A 19437-nucleotide genomic window follows, 5' to 3' on the forward strand; every position below is an offset into this window, starting at 1 on the left:
TAGGCCGACACCTGACCACCACCTTCACTGACTCAGATGCCATCTTTGCCACTGTTCGACCCAAGACCTCTGTATTCAGGCAAACTTTGCCTACAGGTGCAGCAGGCAAGCACGTAAGCCAAGATCCAGCCGACTCTACCTTTATACTATGATCTCTTGATTGATCATCCACAATGACAACATCATGCAATCACTAAAAAAATCCCCAGCATTTGTTTATCCATCAGAGAAACAAACAATCATATCTAAACAATGTTCCACAGGTAAACAATGTTCCACAGCAGGATTGCATGGGTGCATGTAAGCTTTTAAACATAATTTACAACACTAACGTGTCATCTTCACATTTGACATTCCTATTCAATCAACAAAACAAGTAAGTTTTTGACCTTGTAATAGAAGCAAGCTAAGAAGAAAAAAAATCAGTTTCCCAACTAACCTTGCTTAGCTATCACTCGCTAGGTTAGCCAAGTTAAATAGCAAGCTATCATATTGACCAGGCAAGCTTGAGCGATCAGAAATCAGACAGCTTGTCGATTGGAATCCAAGCTCTTAAAACAACCGTCCACCTACTATAAAAAGCTACACTTAGCGGATGACATAATTTGTAGGTTAATAAATACTACTACTACCCGTGCCGTGCTATCAAAGAAAAAACTGGGTTGAGCAAACACCATTATCAGCTCGCTACTTGCTATCCCCCTGCCATCCTCCTCCTCCCACGGCGTACTAAGTTGCTTAGCAACCATAAACTTCAGCCGTCAGTTTACGTCATGAGTCTAGAACCCACAGACATCTCCTTGATATTTTACTTGTGTAAATAAAAGAACCCCAAATTGTTTTACCAAACAAATTGATCAAGGTAAACAAGAGACTCAGATCAGAAGTTGTCTAAATGTTTATGCAATACAATAAAGCATCAGCACACATTACAAAATAGTTACAAGGTATAATAAAAAAACACCTGTAATTTTCAGAATAATAACTTCAGGCATTATATTATGTAATTGCCCAGTTAGAAATGGCAATGCATTGCAACATTAAACATCAGGACAAAGTTTAAAATCTTCATATCAGCTTTGAAAAAACATGACACAAAAAAGCACACACAGAATATATCACTGTATAATATTTAAATGACTGTAGCATATATGCTGTATATGTACTGTACAGGTAATTTCCAGTAGAACATGGGACAATGTCAGAGAACATCTTAAAAGACACCCAGACAAATTCAACCACAAAGTTCAATTTAAGGGGCTTAAAAAAATACCTAGTCTGTATTGAAAAATGAATACAGATATTTACCTTACCATTACTTTTTAAAAGCAATTAGGTACAGCTAAAAACCCATAGGGTGAGACAGTGTGTGTCTCAAATATACATACACATGACAAAACAATTGTACCAACAACAAAAGTGCCAACATCTTCTTCCACCCCAACAGTTAAGCAAGTGATTAGTGTTATTAATATATCCATCGAATAAAACAGTCCCCAAACAGTAACCAAGTGCTCTAAATGAAGCATGTACGTGAACAAGCTACATGTTAGTGCAAAGTAAAAAAAATTGTTAAAAAAAATGTAAGAAGGTGTCAGTGTTGCACATAATGTCATGTATGAGGACAGGTGGTCGAGAATACTGTGATCACTCAACAACCAGATGTGATGTTTAAACCCATTGCTTCTTCTGGGTACCTTTTCTAATACTTTTTTTGCGGCCTGGAGTCTGTGCCTTGCTAACATTCTCCTCCCATTCATAACAATGGTTCACACGGGCACAGCTCAGCTTACACTCCAGCTCCGCCTTGGACTCTGTGTAGTGTTCTATCAAGGAAGTGATGGTGCTGAACTCCATATGGCAGTTCTAGAACAAAAACATTCCAAAATCATTACTTTGAGTGAACAGCAAAAAACAAGGATACACAGAAGCACAAAAGGCTCAGTTAGAAGCACACAGTTGTAATGAAAACTGAATGGTTGTCAAAGAAAGAGACATTTTTATGATGTTTTAACTATCATTGTGTCCACAAAGGAAACCATTGTGTCCTCACCTCCAGCATGTATTTGCCGTTGGATGTGTTGTCAACGAGGTAGGTGACCAGGCCTGAGGAGAACCGGATGATGAGAGAGCCACAGCTGGGTCTCTTAGGATGGCAATACAGGAGGTACGAGCCCAGGACGTCCTCGGCAAGCAAGGATGAACTGCTGTCACTGCAACACCGGGACAAGACAAGGGCGAAGGCTTGAAGTCTACTGGCAGCTAGACCAGTGATACTCAATCCTGGTCCTGGAGAGGCGGGGTGGTTTTTGTCCCAGCCTAGTGCTATCACACCTGATTTAACTAATCAACTGATCTTCAAAACCACTGCTGGGCTGGGACAAAAGACTCTCCAAGACCAGGAGTGAGGATCATTGCACTATAGACTATGCTCAGCAATGAAGTGAATCAAATGAGTTTTCATCAAGCAAGCACATAAAAGGACCTGGGCTGCGTTCGGATTGTGCAACCTTTTAGACTTTTTCTAGTGAGGTCAAGGAAAAGTTACGAGGAAAGGAAGGATTCTAGACAATCAGAACACAGCCCTGGTCTTGGTTCAGTGTACAGCATAGTGGAAATGCCAGAGAGGGGCACTCACGTGGCGATGCCAGCCCAGCACCACACCGCCTGTGCCAGGGCTTCCTCCGTCTCTGCAAGGCTGGGGGCCCGGGCTCTCCGCAATGGCATTTTGTCCCGCCCCTTTGCTGCTTCACACACAAGAAGAGAGATTCCTTAGAATTCAGTTTTCTGGGATGGGAAGATCATAACATTCCAAGAAGTCCCTCAGGGAGGTATTATTTCAGAAGGATTGTTTGCTTTGGATGATCTCCAGTGTAATTCAACCTCAAGTAGAGAGTCACAGTGGATGGAATGCATCAACTTACAGAGTTGAGATGAACAAGACATACAGTGATACAACAGTTTATAAAGATTCAGAGCATGTTCATGCTCAAAACGTGTCCCGTTAAATGTGTGACCAGTTATGGTAAGGGTGAGAAGAACACCACCGCAATATCTGACCCACTGTGAAAAGTAAGTGCCCTTCACCTCATCAACAATGACGGTGAACTGATATCATTACAGACTGACACCACGACAGACGGTGAGTGAGGGCACCTCATATGATACAGAGGGTATGCTTTACCTAATAAACCGTTTGACTCTTGAGAGCGCTCTGTGCACACTTAGCCCACCTTGAGGAGAAGGAGAGTTCAGCTGATCCTGAACATGGCGTTGTTTATTAGGGGTGTACGTGAAGGAGCGATATGCCCCAGAGCGTAGCACTTTATTGCGGATGGCTTTCTTGCGCACCAGGGAGGGAGAGGAGGTGAAGACCTCCTCTTGGCTGCTCTGCCGCTCCCGTTCAGTGGGCGTGGGGAAGACCTAGAGTAAAGACAAATATCTATCAACTACAACATGCCTTCCATAGACTGACTGACTCTATCTGTTGTTCTGTGATAGGCACATCAGCAAATTGTCATAAATGACACAGCGGTAGGTAGGTCGGTACTGCAGCAGACTGATCATTTCCAAACAACCAAATCAATATTGGAGCCGTCTTTACATCCAGCCAGTGGCTCAGTGACCACTCAGTTAATACACTGCCAAGACAATAACAAGCATGCAGACACAAAGAGTCATGTGGGTGTCCACTGTCCATACCTTTTCCCCTGGTAGTAAGCCCTGAGTTGGGGCCCTTCTGAAGGACACGAGAGCACTGACACTGAGAGGGAAGCCGTGGTTGAGGAGGGAGGGGGCATGGTGGGGGAGGGCTCCAACACACTCCTGCTGAGCCTCCTCTGGGTGCTTCTCCAGGTAGGAGAGCTGGAAACACCTGCACAGCAACAGGTTAAGGAACTGGGCCTAGGAGAGAACCAACCCACAGAGACACAATTAAGACAAGCTTCAACACACTGCACTGACACCAGCACTGTTTCCTCCTCATTTTTGTGTGTGGGTGTCTGTGTAGTTTAGACTAATTTGTTTTCTTCCTTTTCTCCAGCACTATGACTGCTTGTGGCACTTATTCTTATAGAAAATCTTACTTGTGATGATTGTGATGAAACGTTGTGTCACTTTAGAAAAATTTACTTATTGTAAGTCACTCTGGATAAGAGCATCTGCTAAATGTCATGTAAAGACTGATTTAATTGGCAATCATCTTGCAAGACAATGAAGACACAATTATGAAAATTAACTTTTAGACATGGGTCAAAGGCCTGAGGGACAGAACAGCCATACATTAGAAACCCTCCACAGTGCGTGCGTCTGTGGTTTGTTCATACCGCTCTGGCATGCCTAGCCTTGAAGAGGTGGCAGTAGAGCTGGGTGTCAGGGCTGCCTGGGTTGTGAGAAACGAAGGCGAACTGGGCGTTCGAGGGACGGGCAGTGGACAGGGAGACCCGACGCAGAGCATGGGCCATGAGGAGGGTCTACAGACAAGGAAGAGAAGCATAACCCGAGTGTACTCCACAGGGAAAGGACGAATCAACTCAATCTTATTATCCCATTGGGAAATGTAGTCTGCAGGCAGGGTGGACACACAACACACAAAAAAATACAAAACACGGATACTCTACACAAAAGGTAAAACAAGTTTTCCTGAGTATCCCTCAGGGAAAAGAATGATTGTGCACAACCTTTGTTCCTGGAAAGAAGATACCAACTAGTCATACTAACTATAATGACACGTGTACTTTGCACTTTACTTTGTACTCACTAGGAAGTTTCCATCCTTACCGTCTCATCTTCATCATACATTTTCACCCCTTTGATTGAGAACTTCAGGGACACCGACCTCGTCCTCTTGCATGTCTGTCAGTCGTAAAGACAAACAGCAAAGGTGAGGCGTTATGCTTTCTGCCTGGGGACTGAGTTTCATGTAGCCATCTGTTAACGGCATGTGCAGTCATGACTTGTTTTAATGTACTAGTTGAACAGGGAAGCCACTCTGCTGCTACTTCGCGCTCCAACCAAACCTACTTTGAGAGACTTGAGCTGTGTGTGCAGCTGCTGAATCTGATCGTCTAAACAGCAGTCATCCACAGGAAAGGAGCCGACATACTTGATGAATAAGAGAGACTAGAGGTTAGACATTATAGGCCCGTTTCCCAGACACAGTTTAAGCCTAATCCTAGACTAAAAAGCATCTTCAATGGAGATGTTCTATTGAAAGTGTGATTTAGTCCAGCACTAGGTTTAATCTGTGTCTGGGGAACCATACCTATAGGTAATCATTGACTCATATAATATGGATAATATCAATTATGGTAAAAATACAAATGACAGCTATGTTTTCAGGCCTACCTCAGCTGTCCTTGAGACTGTGCTGTCATCCTTGACTGCTGACTCACCCATCCTTTTCACTCTTGCGTTTCTTTTTACAGTTGTTCTTCAATGAGTCCCCCTGAGCTGTGCAATAGCAGGAAGTAAAAGAGTGAGTTACAGTTGTAGTATCAACATCACCTCCTCCTCAGTGGTTAAGGTTACAAATAGGCATCAGAAGGAAACAAAATTGGATTGAGGTGGTGAACAGTTTAGTGCACTACCACCTCTGCCAAACAAGTCCATACCTCATTGCAGATGAAGTTTATGCTGATGCTTACTGACACATGCGAGGGCAGTGAAGCGACCAAAGCATGCAAACACTTTATATTCTAAGCCAACAGTGCAAACACTATGCTTTCCAAGTTCAACATTTAAAGGAAAAATCGAGGCTGTCAAAATCACCAGCCGAGTGGGTCGAAAATGAAAACAAACAAAGCAGCTGATCTGAGCGCACAATAAGCTACAATAAGCAGTTATCAATGTAATGGTGTTTCAGCTGACCATTTCGTTTAAACTTATGACTTGCCGATCGAATGAATTTTAACAGATATTAAACGGATCGATAGCATACAGCTGATGTTCGTACTTATCTCTCTCTCTCGCACACGCACGCGCGCGCACGCACACACACACGCTTAAAAGGACTGGGCGCTCAAGACGCAACTTTGGAAACTCCTTTCACACATTTATATTTAGTCAAAATCAAAAAGCTTACTTCAAACGGACAACAGCGCCCTTATCACGTCCACGCTGTCTCACCACAGTCCCAGACACTGATTTCCCAGATTAGTATTGCAAAATTGATCACCTTATCAAGCCGACGCCCACGACGCGTCTTTTCCGTCGTCGTGAATCCGTTCCGTCGAAAAAGTTTTGTCGTCCAACCACGGTGTGTTTGGGCGTGACCACAACTTTTGAGAAATCCAGGTAGTATAAACAGACAAATTACAGTTGATTCCGACAAATCGGCCTGCTTTTAACGTAGGTTAATCAGATATCATGTAGACCGTAATGTAGGCTAAACTGGTAGCCCCGTATAAGGCCGTTATTGATTACCCACCCTGCACTTTACCTGACAATATTAATCTTGGGCTCATAATTTCAATTTCCTTTCGTCCTACTCACATTCCTGAGTATGGGAGCGACAAGGACGCTGATCTGAGGTCAGTTTTGCGTTTTCCCCACTAATAGGATTTCGTTAGGGTAAGCTGATCCGCGATCAGTGTTTAAGGGCAACTTCACCCAAGCGTACGGGACAGATTGAGCAATAACACCTGCGCTGATTTGTGCTCCTCCCACCCCTCCATACATATCGTTCTCCCTCGACCAGCTTTATAACGTAAACAGACAATTATAAAGGCCTATGCAGGGTTTCAAGCAAGTAAACATCCCTTGGCTGAAAATTCATTGTCAGTGCCCTAATGATCAGTTTGAATCCTTATCAATAGTAGACTATGACTATTCTGTATAAATCGCCTATTTGTAAAGGTGTGCTCTTTTTCTACAACACAAATACAGATGAACATTCGCTATATAGCTAAATCTGGTGCAATTACATGTTATACCTGGTCCCTGACAAATAAACGAAAACAGAAAAAGAAGCCAATTACTTACTCTTGATCTTGCCTCCTGGGCCCAGTATTTCAAAACTCATTTTTGCAATCGAGCATCAGATTTTTTTTTTGTAGGGAAAAGTCCAACACGTCAATTTGATTCAGGATAGCAAAAAATAATCCGGATCATTCTGATCCAGATAAAAATACTGGACACTGCAATTGCCATTTTATTGTAACAATCCCACATTGTGTGTGTGTGTGTGTCCAAAAACAACACAACCACAGAGTAAAGGACAAATAATTGAGTACAAATATAGCCATTTTATTAATGACTTGGAAAAAAGCATAACAACATAAAGAGTACACGCATGCAGGGTGTTCATGAGCCGAATTCCTTCAAAACAAAGTCTGTCTTATTCACAATCTCACTAATACACAGAATATAGACAAATGTGTGTATATCTGTCGAGCTTTATAGAACAAAAATTAGTTTTGATTAACTTGTTTGTTTACACACGAAAATAGAAGGACAATTTTCCCTAATACTATGCAGTAGTACTGCAACCAATAACAAAATAAAAAGCACTTGTATGCTTCCTGATATCAGTCTCGTATCAAATGCAATCTTTTAACAAGGCCAGTCATAGAATTTCATTTCAATCAAATAAACGTCAACTTGTTTAGCTAATAGAACTCACTTGTTTAGCTAATAGAACTCGTTCTATTGTACTATTGTCTCCGCCACTCCAAGGCCCGGACCTGAGCTGTAGCAGGCTCTAATCCTTGACCCCAAACTCAGGAGCTCAACGTACAGTTCAGTCCTTCAGATATGGTGAGTTTACAACTCAAGATTTTGACAAAAGTCTGATTCTTTTGTTTGGAGTGAAGGCATCAAAAATACTTAACATACTGTTATTTGATACAAGGAATGTGTGCTGCTAACATATGGAAGAGTGGATTGGGATAAAACGGAAAACTTAAAAAGACAAGCCACTTTGATTCTAGTAGTACAGTATATGTTGGACCGCTGCCTATGCATTATCAACAGGAAATGTGAGAGAGGGAAGTATTGATAGAAACATCTCAGTTCTACACCCAGGCAGTTTTTCCATCATCTTTTTTTGCCTCAACAGAGCATCTTAAAGAGGCCTTTATTCTAGACACAATGGCATTGAAAAGTTGGGTTTCAAAGAAATGCAAAAAATTCTCCAAATACAGTAAACTGACTTATAACTGATAACCGTCATCACATCCCTATCCTAAAAATAATTCTAGAGGCCCCCCCCACCCCACCCCACCCCAAGAGGAAAAAACAATAATGCAAAAAGAGAGCATTGATAGAACGAGAGGCCGAGACGAGACACCGCCATCTTCTGAGCTACAGTACACCACCTTTCCCCGCCGGTCCAAAGCCAGCTCACTTTTTCGCCCTCAGGGACTTGCGTGCTGCTGGTTTGGCCTTCACTGCTGATTTGGCAGCTGGCTTCGCAGGGGGCGTCTTTTTGGGTGCTGCCCGTGCAGATGCCCTGCTTGCCAGCTTTTTGACGATGGGTGTTTTGGGCTTGCTCGCCGGAGCGGCTTTCTTGACCGGTGTAGCTTTAGCTGGTGGTGGGGGTGCCTTCTTTGAGGCAGCAGCTTTACTGGCAACTGCAGGTTTCTTGGCTGGGGTTACTGATTTCTTTGCTGGGGTAACTGGTTTCTTGGCTGGGGTAACTGGTTTCTTGGCTGGGGGGGCCGATCTTTTTGCAGGGGCAGGTCTTTTGCCCTTAGCTCGTGACTGACTTGCTGGTCGTGACTTCTTGCTGGGTGGGGGGCGACGTGCTTTAGGCGGAGGCCTCTTCTGAGCTTTCCTGGGGATTGGAAAATGACAAGATATACACGGTTACCAAGGAGCCATTTTAAAGCATACAATGTGTGACAATGAGCTTGCAGAGAACAACCAAATGAAGATTTTGCAATTTAAGACTATACCAACCTCTTAGGTGGAGGAGGTTCATCGTCCTCCGACTCCTCTTCTTCGGATGACTCCTCTTCTTCTGACTCCTCATCCTCAGACTCCATCATCTTTCTGCGCTTGGCCTTCTCTGCAATTTTCTCCTCTCTCACCTTGTGTTTCTCTGGGAAAAGGATGGCTGGGCTGTGGGAAGAGAAGAGAAGACCTCGTCTGAGAGTACAATCTTTAAGAACACCGTATGATTAAATAACTAGGTGGTGTGTTAGCATCTTACTGTGCCAATAGGAGAGCAGTATTGGCAGTGTGATCTGAAGTGGGAGTGTACCTGGGGTGGTAAGGGTAGCAGAGCTGGTAGGTCCCATTGAGCCCGTTCCCAGTGATCTGCTCCATCCAGCCCATCATTTTGCACTTCTGCAGAGTCCTCTTCAGGTTGTTCACTACAGGAAGAGAAGAGACAGGGGTCACTATGGGGCTCTACACACAACAGGGCCGATCCCATACAGCCACAGCCCAGTACAGCTCAGCGGTGTACAGGACTACAGGGCTCACCCGAACCATACTGTTCTGGCTCAGATATTTCCCTTTCACAATGTCTATTCCAGTACTTTTATAGAAATTATGCTCGATGCATAACCAGGCCTGGCCAGTATAGCTCAGCCTGGTTCGGCCCTGCAGTATGAATTGGGGTTAAAGCGCTCATATGAGTCTGATTATTGAGTGCATCATCAGGTGTAGGACAGGTCTTACCAACACGGTATTCCAAGCTGTCCTTATTACTCCCGACCAGGAATTTGCGGAGTGTGGTGGTGCTGCACGTCTTGGGCTCGTTCATGGCGATGATGGCTGTCATGATGGCGTCCTCCAGGGGCCCGCCCTTTAGCAGGAACTTGTCCCCAGACCGCTTCAACTATTAGAGAGGAAGAGAAAATCTGAGATTAACTCCATGGCCCAATCTCAAAACTGTTTAATCCACAATTCCTTGCATCCTCTCTCTTCGCTTCTTTCTCAAACCGTATTGGAGGAGAAAGTCTTGAGGGGAGGAACCTCAAATCCCCTCCAATGTGGTTTAAAAGGGAAGCGAGGACATGGTACGCAGGAGCCAAACGAACCATGTGAATTCTATTGCTATGGATCTAACAACATGGGCCTCCTAGGGCCTTGTGAGGTGAACTGATGTATGCATTCCTACTGCATGCAGTCTGCCAAGTCAGACGTGGTGCCTCCCTCAAATACATATACTCCCAGCCAAACACCTGCTCAACAATTGACTTTCGTGTCCTATAGACGGAACAGGCGACACGTGCACACGCAGGAAAACAGGCTATCGTTATTCCACTGAGCCTTCTCCTGAGATTCCTCCATTTGAACTCAGTTAATTGTTCCCCAGACGTATTGCATGGGACTCACTTGGAAGGTCCCAGAGGCTCCTTTGCCAGTGATCTGCTCCAGTTGACCCTTGTCCACCGCTCTCACCAGGGCACTCTTAAGGATCTCCGGCCTAGCATTGAACCAGACCACAACATTAACATTCCCATTTGCAACCTCACCTATCCATAACACTGTTTTGACTGCCATTCCCTTTTCAGACAGCATTCAGCAGACACTGGGTTGTGCTAAAGAGGGCATTACAAACAGATACTGCTTTAGGTAACATACACTGAACAAAGAAGCCCATCACTGTAACCCCCCCCCCCCCCCCCCCCCAATCCAACATCACCACAGGGGTTACCTGTTTTCCACTTTGAGATGGGGGAAGTGCTGCTCCACGTATTTCCTGATGAGGATGTAGGAGGCCTCTTTGGGCTCACATAACCGTGTGATGATCAGGGGCAGGGTGTCTCCCAGCGTCTCAGCCTTGAACCCAGGGGCCACAATCGGCTTTGTGAAAACATGCGCACACAATCAGAATCACAGCTAGGCACTTGGCAGAACTATACATTCATGTTCGAGTTTGTCTTAGAAAGAAAGGAGACTCAGACCTACCTTGGAAGTGGGTTTTGGGAGCTGCTTCCCAATAGCAAAACTTCCAGCCAGACCTTTACCCTTCAACTGTGAAGGGGAGAAAGAAGGTACATCAGCATCATGGGTATACAGGCTTATAAAGTACCAGACAGCACCACAATAAGTTAACCCAAGGTCAAGGAATGCCTAGGGGGTACATGTTATCTTTATATCAATGACACTGTGTCAACATGCAATACAAATATGGTTCATGCACATCAAGGGAGGCTGGTGGAGGTAGAAATCTGGAGACAGGCTCATTGTAATGCTCCACCAGCCTCCTCGATGCACATATACCGATTGCCATTATGTGAGTTCAGAACTGTACAATATCATCCATGAACCCAAATGCATGGACGGTCAGTTGTGTCCATCTGTGAAGACTCCTTACCTGTTTGATGGCCCCTTTCTCCACTTGTCTCTTGAGGGCCTTCTTGAGGAGGAATTTCCTCGTGTCCAACTCCAGGCCAGGGTATTTCTTCACTATGTATTTCATGACAGACTGGGTTGACGCTCCAGTCTTCTCCGTGCAAGACTGCAGAGAGATAAGAGATGGATTGTGATGAGCTGCAGGTACTGCAATCTCATTTGTTGTGATGTTACTCTGTTATTTTTCTTGTCTGTCTGTACAGTAGGCTGGGAACCTAATCATCCTTCCCATGGTCAATAAAAGTATCTACCTAGGGCTGTACTGTACTTGGATGTCAGTCTGTGTCTGTGTGTGTTGGGTGTGTGTATATGTAACAGGCGGTGTTTGAACCAGGGACCCCTCACATGGATGCCAAAGACGTAAACCGTTAATCCAAGAGGACATCCTCTAGGTAGGTGGGTTGTATCTGGGCTTAGAAGTCTCAGGCAGGGCTACCTCATCATAAGAGCATTAAAACCAAATCAGCGTTGTTACATGTGTGTGGAGTAGCGCAGTATTGGGAGGGAGACAGGGGTATTAAGGTAAGTGTATGGCACAGCAATAGCATGTCCATGTGACGCACACAGACCTCTATAGCCTCGATGAGGATGTCGTCCACCTTGGGCTGGCCGACTGTGGTTGTCTTGGTGATTGTAGCTCGTTTGCTGGCAGACATGGTGGCCCAGGCAGGAATGGTCCTTTTCACCGGCTTCTTGACTTTCACCTTCACTCCATCCTTGGCGCTGCAGCGGACCAAGATGATGGAGGGCAAGAGAGACAAACTATCAACGATTTTGATGTTTCCTCTGTCCCAACACAAAATGTACAAAAGCAACGTCCATGTTTATGGGTACAAACTCACTCTCTCTTCTCAGTCTCTACCCCCTCTGCTTTTTTCTTCTCTGTCGTCTCTCCAGTTGATTCTTCAGATTTCTCTCCCTCCTCTGTTTTTTCTCCATTCTCTTTTGGCTCTCCTTCACCTTCAGCACCCTCTTCTTCTGTTTGCCCCTCTCCCTCCTTGGCTGCTGTGGCTTGGGGAGCTCCCTCCTGCTCCTCCTCAACGGAAGCAGACTCCTCAGAGCTGGCATCAGGCTCTGGAAAGACAAGAAGAGGGTGATGGAAAGACATTACATTGCAGGGTGCAAGACAGACAATTGCAAGGTGATGTATTGCCAAGCTTTGTTCACAGGCCAGCCCTTGAAAGATAGCCTAGTTACGCCACAATAAATATTAAAAACTATGCCCAAAGTGCCCATGAAATATTTAATTTCACCATTCCTGCAGACTGCAGCCATACATTGTACCACAGCCATACAGACAATGTTGAGAGACAGTAAATGGACCTCGAGAAGTTTCATTGCGTTGACTGAGAGGTACTATGAACCATCAAGAGTTACTGGGATATTTGTCTTTCTTCTTGAACTTACCTCCCTCAGGTGCAGCAGAGGGGGCTGTCTCCTGCGGTGGAGTCCCAGCTGCACGACGTATAGGCATGACTCCTAACTGTTGACCATAGAGACGAGAAGAAAAATCCTAAGTATGCTTAACATAAAACAACATAGCTCCAATACCCTGCAAGTAGTGAAAGTGGCCGAACTACATGCTAATTGGCTAGTTAGCTAGCTAGCTAATATCGACCATGGCCTATGCATTCAGCGATCATTCATAGCAGGATGCACGGTACTAGTCTTTTCAAAACACATGGCCGACATTTACAAAAACGCGGAAAGCGTTTAGTGAGGCATTTATAGAGTGTTGCAAACAGGAGAATTTTATTGTAAGTAAATTCGTGTTGGCAACATGCAATGCCATCAAAGAATAATTCGAATATGGCCATTTTGTCCATTTACTATACACAGTAATGGCGCTGCATAGAGATGGTAAATGCACGAAGTTGCATTGGAAAATAAGAAAACGTCGAATGCATTTTTCTCAGAAATTCCTTATCAAAAGATTATTGTAACGCCAGATCATAAATAATTGCAAAAACTCTTACCTTTAGACTCTCAATAGCGATGTAGTTTTCTAAATAAATTTGCTACACTGTCCTTTATTTAGAATTCTCCGTTTACGTGCCCCTCCCCCTGGAACGTACACGTATCAACGTCGTGGTGTCACGTTGGGTGTTCTTTGTTGAAAAAGGTGATCCCGTGATCGTTTATTCTGAGTGATTAACCGACAGCCTTTTACATATAATCACATTAAAAGGCTTTGAAACAAATGTCGTAATATGTGGCACCAATCACTCCAATCACTGTAACAAAGAATCAAGCATACCTGAAATAATTATGTTTGTCAGTGAGATAAGCGACAATGTTATGACTGGGTTTTGCCACTAGATGTCAGCAGATTACCATTTGTTACCACGGTCAAAGAAAATGAAACCAAGCGGTGGGGCTTTTAGCATCTTGGGGTAACGCTGCTAACGGCTAATATCGGAGTGCATTGTGGTATATGGGTTCTAACTAGAGACCAAAGAAAGTGGATGAGAAACGCACAGCAAATAGTCCTCCAAGTGACTTTTGTAAAGAAACAGCTTGACAACGACCTAGTCTTCTTAATGATTTCATACAATACATTTGTTTTCTAACTAACGTGACATATATTAAGTTGTTTCAACCTTGCATTGAGGAGCAACGCCAATTTTAATATATATGAATAGAGCGCACATGCATAACAGCAAACATTGAAGCAGCAAGTACGGAATAGTCAAGGAATGTAACAAGAGGGTTCCTTGTCAATAGCAACTTCCGCTAGCGGTTGGCGTTACACTATGCTCTATGGTAAATGCGAAGACTGCCACTCTTTCCTACTTACTCTTTTGCCACAGTTGACTATGCAGTAATTGTACTCATATACTTGTATGCAAACATGATGCTCTCAACAATCAAGTGCTCTGGAATGCAGAAAATATTATGTCATATAGTATTCTCTAATTATTTACCTTGACCAAAACAGATTATTTTATTGCAAACCACCCTTTATAGCAGAAACCAGACAGGCAGTGGATGCCCTCTACTCAGATATAGAGGTCAAATCTCAAAAGTCTTTTCTCAATCCTTAAGAAACCAAAGATGCTCTCTTGCAAGGTGAGAAAAGGACACAAAGAATCAACAAAAGATGTGTCCATAGTGTCCATTTCCCATTGACTGCGATACTTCAGTGACTCTTGTTTATACTGGAATGATTCACATTCCATTATAGATTTTGGCAACTCTATAGTTATGCTGTCATGTCTTACAGAAACTAACTTGAAACTATGATGCCCCATCTTGCATTGAGCAAATTAATTCCATTTGCATCCAATGGGGTGAAACAAATCCAATATCACAGATAGTTTTCTACTTATGTTAGGGATGACAATCACAGAACCCAGAACCTCATCTCTTGCTTTATGGAGTCTGATATATATATATATATATTTTTTTATGACATACAGTATGGAAAAGCAGGTACCTCTGTGGGCAGACAATCAAATTACAACATGAATGCACTTATCCTTAATGTAATAACAACTCTTGGTAGACAAATAAGTCACATAACATAATTTGTCTGGGAGGGATGGACGTTCCATCCATAGAGGTCAAATTTCACCATCTCAGACTTAGCTCAAACACAGGGCTCTTAAATCCAGGTCCCACCATGATGGCTGAAGGCATGAAACCCAGCTGCAACCCTTCAGGACAGTCCCTAGACTGAGAGCCCACCGCTACACTCAGGACAAGGCCCTTTCTAAATTTTTAGAAACATTTCTCACATCCTCTTCTCCTTCCTCCACTTGCTTCCTACTAAAACCACATTGGAGAAGAACTAGGTTCCTCCCCTTAGATGTTCTCCTCCAATGCTTTTTGAGAAGAAGCAAGTGGAGGACAGAGCAGAGGACGCGAGTAATCACGTTTCTAACAATCGAGAAAGGCCCCAGATCTCAAGTCTTTCCTTGATTCCGCACATTCATCAATCTTCACCTCCTCCTCAAAACTCATCGGAAGAGAAGGTTGCTGAGGTTCCTCCCCTCTGACCTTCTCCTCCAATGCTTTTTGAGAAGGAATTGAGGAGAGAGGACACAAGGAATAGAGGGAAGACTTTAGAGATTCGACCACAGCACCACCACTCCTCCTCTCCATTCTGTTCCTCAGGTGATGCACAGGGCAAGTGAACTCACTGAAGAGAGGAATCTTCCACAGACCCTTAAAACACAGACATTCCACTTTGAACGTGGAAATTAATTGACATCTTTAAGTTCAGACTGTAATACAATAACAATCTAAAAACATTATAATACAGTACATACATCCCCACACCACAAAATAACCACCATAGCAGTTTTGGATGTTTTTTTAAATACCTTTTTTGTCTTTAATGTATTTACAAGCTTTTAATTGGCTCTGTAGGTCTGAAGTATTACAAGCACTTCATGTTCAGCAACCCTGGCATTTGCTTTTTAAACTTGCATTTTGCTCATTTCATTTGAATGTATCTATTGTTCTTTGTTGTTGTTTCATTCATGTTCATTTAAAGTTCTTTTGTGGACTGATTTGCATTGCTTCTTGAATGCATACCTCGGCCTCATCTGAGGCGTATGTACATATCACGTAGAGCAAGCCAAAGCAAAGGGGACACTTCCTGGTTATTCACTGACAACCTTTGACCTTAGATCTGTATGACAATGTCAACATGTCCCCGTGCATCCATCCATCCATCCATCCACACTTGTCTGCCTTCCCCTTCATCATCAAAATAACTTTGTTTTACCCTGTTTTCAACCAAACAACTTGGAATCCAGGGAGGCTATTTATTTCACAATTATTGTTATTGTTATTATAATTAATAATATTGTTATTTCTATTGTCATCAATGTTCTCTTCATTGTGAGCATTCTGCAAATGTTAAATAAACTTCCATATTTGCAGTCCTTAAAAAAATAATAAATTAAAGTCCAGAACCTATGTATCTTTAAGTCTCTTCTTAAAAAGTAACAAAAAGAAAAGTAAGTTAAAATTTAAAACAAAAATATTTTCTATGTATAATACATGTATTTAGTGCTTCCGCCGTTGGAATTTTCAAACACAAAATGGCGGCGTCTCAGAACCGTACCGCAGAAAAAATTCCAGCCGTAAACATGTCGTCCTGCCCCGCACGCATTTTGTTTGTTTGTTTGTTCTGCTATGAGGATGCAGTTGTTCTATGTAGCGACAGCTGGCCTCCTGTCCAGGGTTCACGGCGGCCGCCTCCTCTCTCGTCAATTATCCTCCGACTCCTCCTCGGCCTCCCTCAGCCAGGTGAAGAAGGCTGTGACGGACTTGAGGGCCACGCCCTTGCCCAGCTGCTCCGCGGGGTCCTTGCTCGTTTCCCACTTGTAAAAAGCGTCCTCCGAGATCACGTCCTCGTCATACAGACAGTCAAAGAACATCCGGAGCAGGTCTGTAGAGAGGGAGTGGTGGTGGTGGGGGGGGGGTAGAGGTAGGAGGAGAGAGGGGAAACCACATTAGCCATAAAATTCCATTGCTTTTTCATAATGTATTTGTTTATTCATGTGGGATTCGGAGAAAATACGCTCTTCATTTGTCTACAGTAGAGTTAGCCATGAGAGGCATGTTTGAAATATACAGCATGAGACAAGACTTGTGTGCAAAGGCTGAATCTAGTGAAACACTACAAAGGGATGTTTGGAGGTGAAGGGGTTTCGTGCAGGACAATACTCACTAGGAGGCTGATCCAGGGTGACTATCAGTGCCTGAAGTGCATAAAGTGCTTGCAGCTGTCGCTCAGTGTCTGAGTTAAGGTACTTGAGTAATACAGGCAATCTCCTCTGAATGATCGCTGTGTCCACTCGGCAGGAAGTGCTCTCGTCTACACAGGAAACAAGAGAGAAGAAGAGAGACCTTGTTGAGGCCTGCTCCTGGCTGAGATGATGTCATTTCGACGATCGGACGCCACAGAGGAGCAGTGTAACTAAAAACGGGGGACGCGGTCGTCCGACTCCTCTCTCTCACCTTTCACCGCTGCTTTGCACACAGCCGTCATCAGCGCTCTCAGGAACGGAGACGAGCTCATCTGAGAGTCGTCTAGATTTGCCTGGGGGGGGGGAACGAGGAGGAGGACAACGCAAAATGGCTTCAGTCAAACACAGGTGCAGCCAACCACACATATTCCTGAAGCCTTCTCTGTTAAGCTTCACTTGAAGTACGCAAAACGCAGAGCCCTACGTAGCCCTAGGCATAAACAGGACGTGACATTTGGGTAATAGAAAGTCAAAGGAACACAGCTGTGCTGAGCTTTGCCATCACAGAATGGCGTCATAAAATGTTTGTTATTTGAATTCCATGACAGGTGTTCAATACCTGTACCGAGTGTTCTGAGAACATAAGTGTTTTAGATCTATGGTTCCGTACATCTACCCAGTGTTCGGAGAATATAACAGTGTTCTAGATCTACGATTCCGTACGCAGAGCTAATACAGTTCTATACGTATGGGTTGCGTACCTCTACCCAGTCAAAGATCTGCTCATCACTAGCCATGTCCTCCAGGAGGAACCTCTCCAGCTGGCAGTTGAGCTCCTCGGGGGACAGAGTCTTCTTAGAGAGGGCTGCCTCAGGGCTGGAGCAGTCCGCCACTGTGAACTGGAGCTTCTGATGGGGGGGGGGGGAGGAGGTGGGGAGGAGAATGGTAGAGAGGGAGGAGGGGAGCAGGATAGAGGAGAAGAGGAGGGGGAGGGGGGGAATGGAGAAAAGAGGAGATAGGAGAGAGCTGGTGTTAGGGTTGCTTTGTGACATCATGTTTGGCTAGGTTGCTGTAGGTGTGTATCTGTTCAAGGGCTAACGTCACGTGACTCCAGGGGGGCGGGGCTTATCTCCCCCTCTCTAACCTGCTCTGAGATGAAAGCCTGGACATCCTCTCCTTCAGGCAGGAAGTCACTCCAGCTGAGGTCCGCCTCCCGCCACAACACGCCCACTTTCCTATGGCTCTGTAGAACAACAACAACACATCACCAACACTGACGTCCAAGAGTTCATGAGCACCTTGCTCACACATACCTTGACTCACACGTCAAGTCTAAATCACGGGCAATCATGACCATGCATAAATCTGACAGCCACGTGAACACTACTGCAGAGAATTTGACCTCTTAGTCATAACTTGGCCGGAGGAGTTAATAGTCAAGACAGCACTGGTTCAGAATCATTCAACAAGAGAATTGAGACAAAGACGCCACTCACCATTTGTTTGCATAGTATGTGCAGTATTTCAGAAAATAAGACCCCAGCTCTTCCCACAGGAAGTAAAGGTTTGCTTAATTCACTGTGAACAAACAAGAGAGAAGAAGAGAGATTGGAATCGTTGGTGCGGTTCTGTCCCGATTCCTGCCTAACTGTTTTCTCTTCCTATCTCAGTTCGCAGGCAGCCACAGCACGGAATGGAGGTAAGGGATGCCAACGTCAACACAGCTTAATGACACAGCGGGGAGAGCTAGTTTACTAGCTACGGGACAGGAGGCAACACATGGACCTACAGGATATTTCTCTCATTTCAGCAGACTATTTGAGATGGAAATGAATTTAAGTGGAATGATCGGTTTCGATAATGTCTGTTGATGCGATGGTAAACTTCACAAAAAGCACAGTACTAAACACACAGGGTGAAAGGTCATTTCAGGAGGAGTTCAGAGGCTTTGTGAAGCTCTTTACACTTTTGATGGAATCTGTCTATTTACTAAATAGAAGAGAACGGTATAATTAAATGGACTAAGTAGTGTGTTTATCAGGGGCCATAGGGGTGTTGTTGCTCTCTAATAGAGAAGCCCCCCTCTCCTTCAGCATGTTTAAGGTGTATACGTACGTGTGTGTGTGTGTGTGTGTGTGTGTGTGGTGTTGTTGTTACCTAAAGAGCTCTCTCATAGAGAAGCCCCCCTCCTTCAGCACAGGGCTGAGCAGCTCTGCCAGGTACAGCCAGATGTGGGGAATGTCTATGGCCATGTCATCAGCCAGCTCCAGGGTTTCCGCAAACCTGGGGGCGCACACACACACACACACGGTTAGCACAAGGCAGGAGCTCTTCTTCAAATGGTGAGGCACAGAGATGCTAGGAGGGGTTTCACACACACTACAGGGGCTAACCTCACTGTACCTGCAGACTGTACCTGCAGTGCGGT

General features: G+C 44.4%; 4 protein-coding genes across 7 annotated transcripts in view; all 4 read right to left on the minus strand.

The window, feature by feature from the left end:
* The window catches only part of kif17 (kinesin family member 17), a gene marked incomplete at its 5' end in the record, with an annotated part of 6735 nt that extends 6692 nt beyond the window's left edge, over positions 1 to 43 (minus strand). The window contains one exon of the mRNA XM_083668115.1: positions 1 to 43. This exon is cut by the window's left edge and continues 188 nt beyond it. Within this exon, the coding sequence (XP_083524241.1) occupies positions 1 to 43 (43 nt within the window).
* Positions 44 to 883: 840 nt separating this feature from the next.
* On the minus strand, positions 884 to 6423 carry sh2d5 (SH2 domain containing 5). Of its 3 annotated transcripts, none has more exons than XM_083669152.1 (10): positions 6176 to 6423; positions 5347 to 5451; positions 5023 to 5103; positions 4780 to 4854; positions 4326 to 4472; positions 3703 to 3903; positions 3234 to 3423; positions 2639 to 2744; positions 2054 to 2213; positions 884 to 1866 (listed from the first exon to the last, which is right to left on the minus strand). In XM_083669152.1, exons 2-10 carry the CDS (start codon positions 5395 to 5397, stop codon positions 1672 to 1674), a joined length of 1206 nt encoding a protein of 401 aa, XP_083525278.1. In that variant the 5' UTR covers positions 5398 to 5451; positions 6176 to 6423; the 3' UTR covers positions 884 to 1671. The 3 variants fall into 3 exon arrangements, with proteins under 3 accessions (XP_083525278.1, XP_083525279.1, XP_083525277.1); XM_083669153.1 differs by having other exon boundaries at positions 5394 to 5451; positions 6083 to 6423; XM_083669151.1 differs by having other exon boundaries at positions 6083 to 6423.
* A 787-nt stretch (positions 6424 to 7210) lies between these two features.
* Positions 7211 to 13372, minus strand: hp1bp3 (heterochromatin protein 1, binding protein 3). 2 transcript variants are annotated; one of them, XM_083668854.1, is made up of 12 exons: positions 13284 to 13372; positions 12715 to 12790; positions 12150 to 12381; positions 11877 to 12030; positions 11270 to 11413; positions 10861 to 10926; positions 10607 to 10755; positions 10285 to 10375; positions 9625 to 9784; positions 9203 to 9314; positions 8899 to 9060; positions 7211 to 8773 (listed from the first exon to the last, which is right to left on the minus strand). In XM_083668854.1, the coding sequence occupies exons 2-12, from the start codon at positions 12779 to 12781 to the stop codon at positions 8341 to 8343; spliced, it is 1770 nt and encodes a 589-aa protein (XP_083524980.1). In that variant the 5' UTR covers positions 12782 to 12790; positions 13284 to 13372; the 3' UTR covers positions 7211 to 8340. The 2 variants fall into 2 exon arrangements, with proteins under 2 accessions (XP_083524980.1, XP_083524979.1); XM_083668853.1 differs by having other exon boundaries at positions 11877 to 12069.
* A 997-nt stretch (positions 13373 to 14369) lies between these two features.
* Positions 14370 to 19437, minus strand: part of eif4g3a (eukaryotic translation initiation factor 4 gamma, 3a) — a 48454-nt gene continuing 43386 nt past the window's right edge. Inside the window, exons 28-34 of the mRNA XM_083669173.1 lie at positions 19167 to 19292; positions 18506 to 18587; positions 18154 to 18252; positions 17771 to 17917; positions 17281 to 17362; positions 16991 to 17137; positions 14370 to 16708 (exon numbers count right to left, since the gene is read on the minus strand). Of these exons, the coding sequence (XP_083525299.1) occupies positions 16527 to 16708; positions 16991 to 17137; positions 17281 to 17362; positions 17771 to 17917; positions 18154 to 18252; positions 18506 to 18587; positions 19167 to 19292 (865 nt within the window). The 3' untranslated portion in view covers positions 14370 to 16526. The remainder of the gene's footprint in view (positions 16709 to 16990; positions 17138 to 17280; positions 17363 to 17770; positions 17918 to 18153; positions 18253 to 18505; positions 18588 to 19166; positions 19293 to 19437) is intronic.

Source organism: Argentina silus (genome assembly GCF_951799395.1).
Source record: "Argentina silus genome assembly, chromosome: 4".
Classification (NCBI taxonomy): domain Eukaryota; kingdom Metazoa; phylum Chordata; class Actinopteri; order Argentiniformes; family Argentinidae; genus Argentina; species Argentina silus.

Excerpts from the sequence above, each read along its gene's own strand:
- sh2d5 (XM_083669152.1), bottom strand. The coding sequence starts at position 5,397 with ATGGGTGAGTCAGCAGTCAAGGATGACAGCACAGTCTCAAGGACAGCT. Across the intron at positions 4,473-4,779 it reads TGTATGATGAAGATGAGACG|ACCCTCCTCATGGCCCATGC; the intron begins GTAAGGATGGAA and ends CCTTGTCTGTAG. Across the intron at positions 2,745-3,233 it reads GAACTCTCCTTCTCCTCAAG|CAAAGGGGCGGGACAAAATG; the intron begins GTGGGCTAAGTG and ends TGTGTGAAGCAG.
- hp1bp3 (XM_083668853.1), bottom strand. The coding sequence starts at position 12,781 with ATGCCTATACGTCGTGCAGCTGGGACTCCACCGCAGGAGACAGCCCCC. Across the intron at positions 10,927-11,269 it reads AGAAAGGGGCCATCAAACAG|TTGAAGGGTAAAGGTCTGGC; the intron begins GTAAGGAGTCTT and ends TCCCCTTCACAG. Across the intron at positions 9,315-9,624 it reads CAGCTTGGAATACCGTGTTG|TGAACAACCTGAAGAGGACT; the intron begins GTAAGACCTGTC and ends CTCTTCCTGTAG.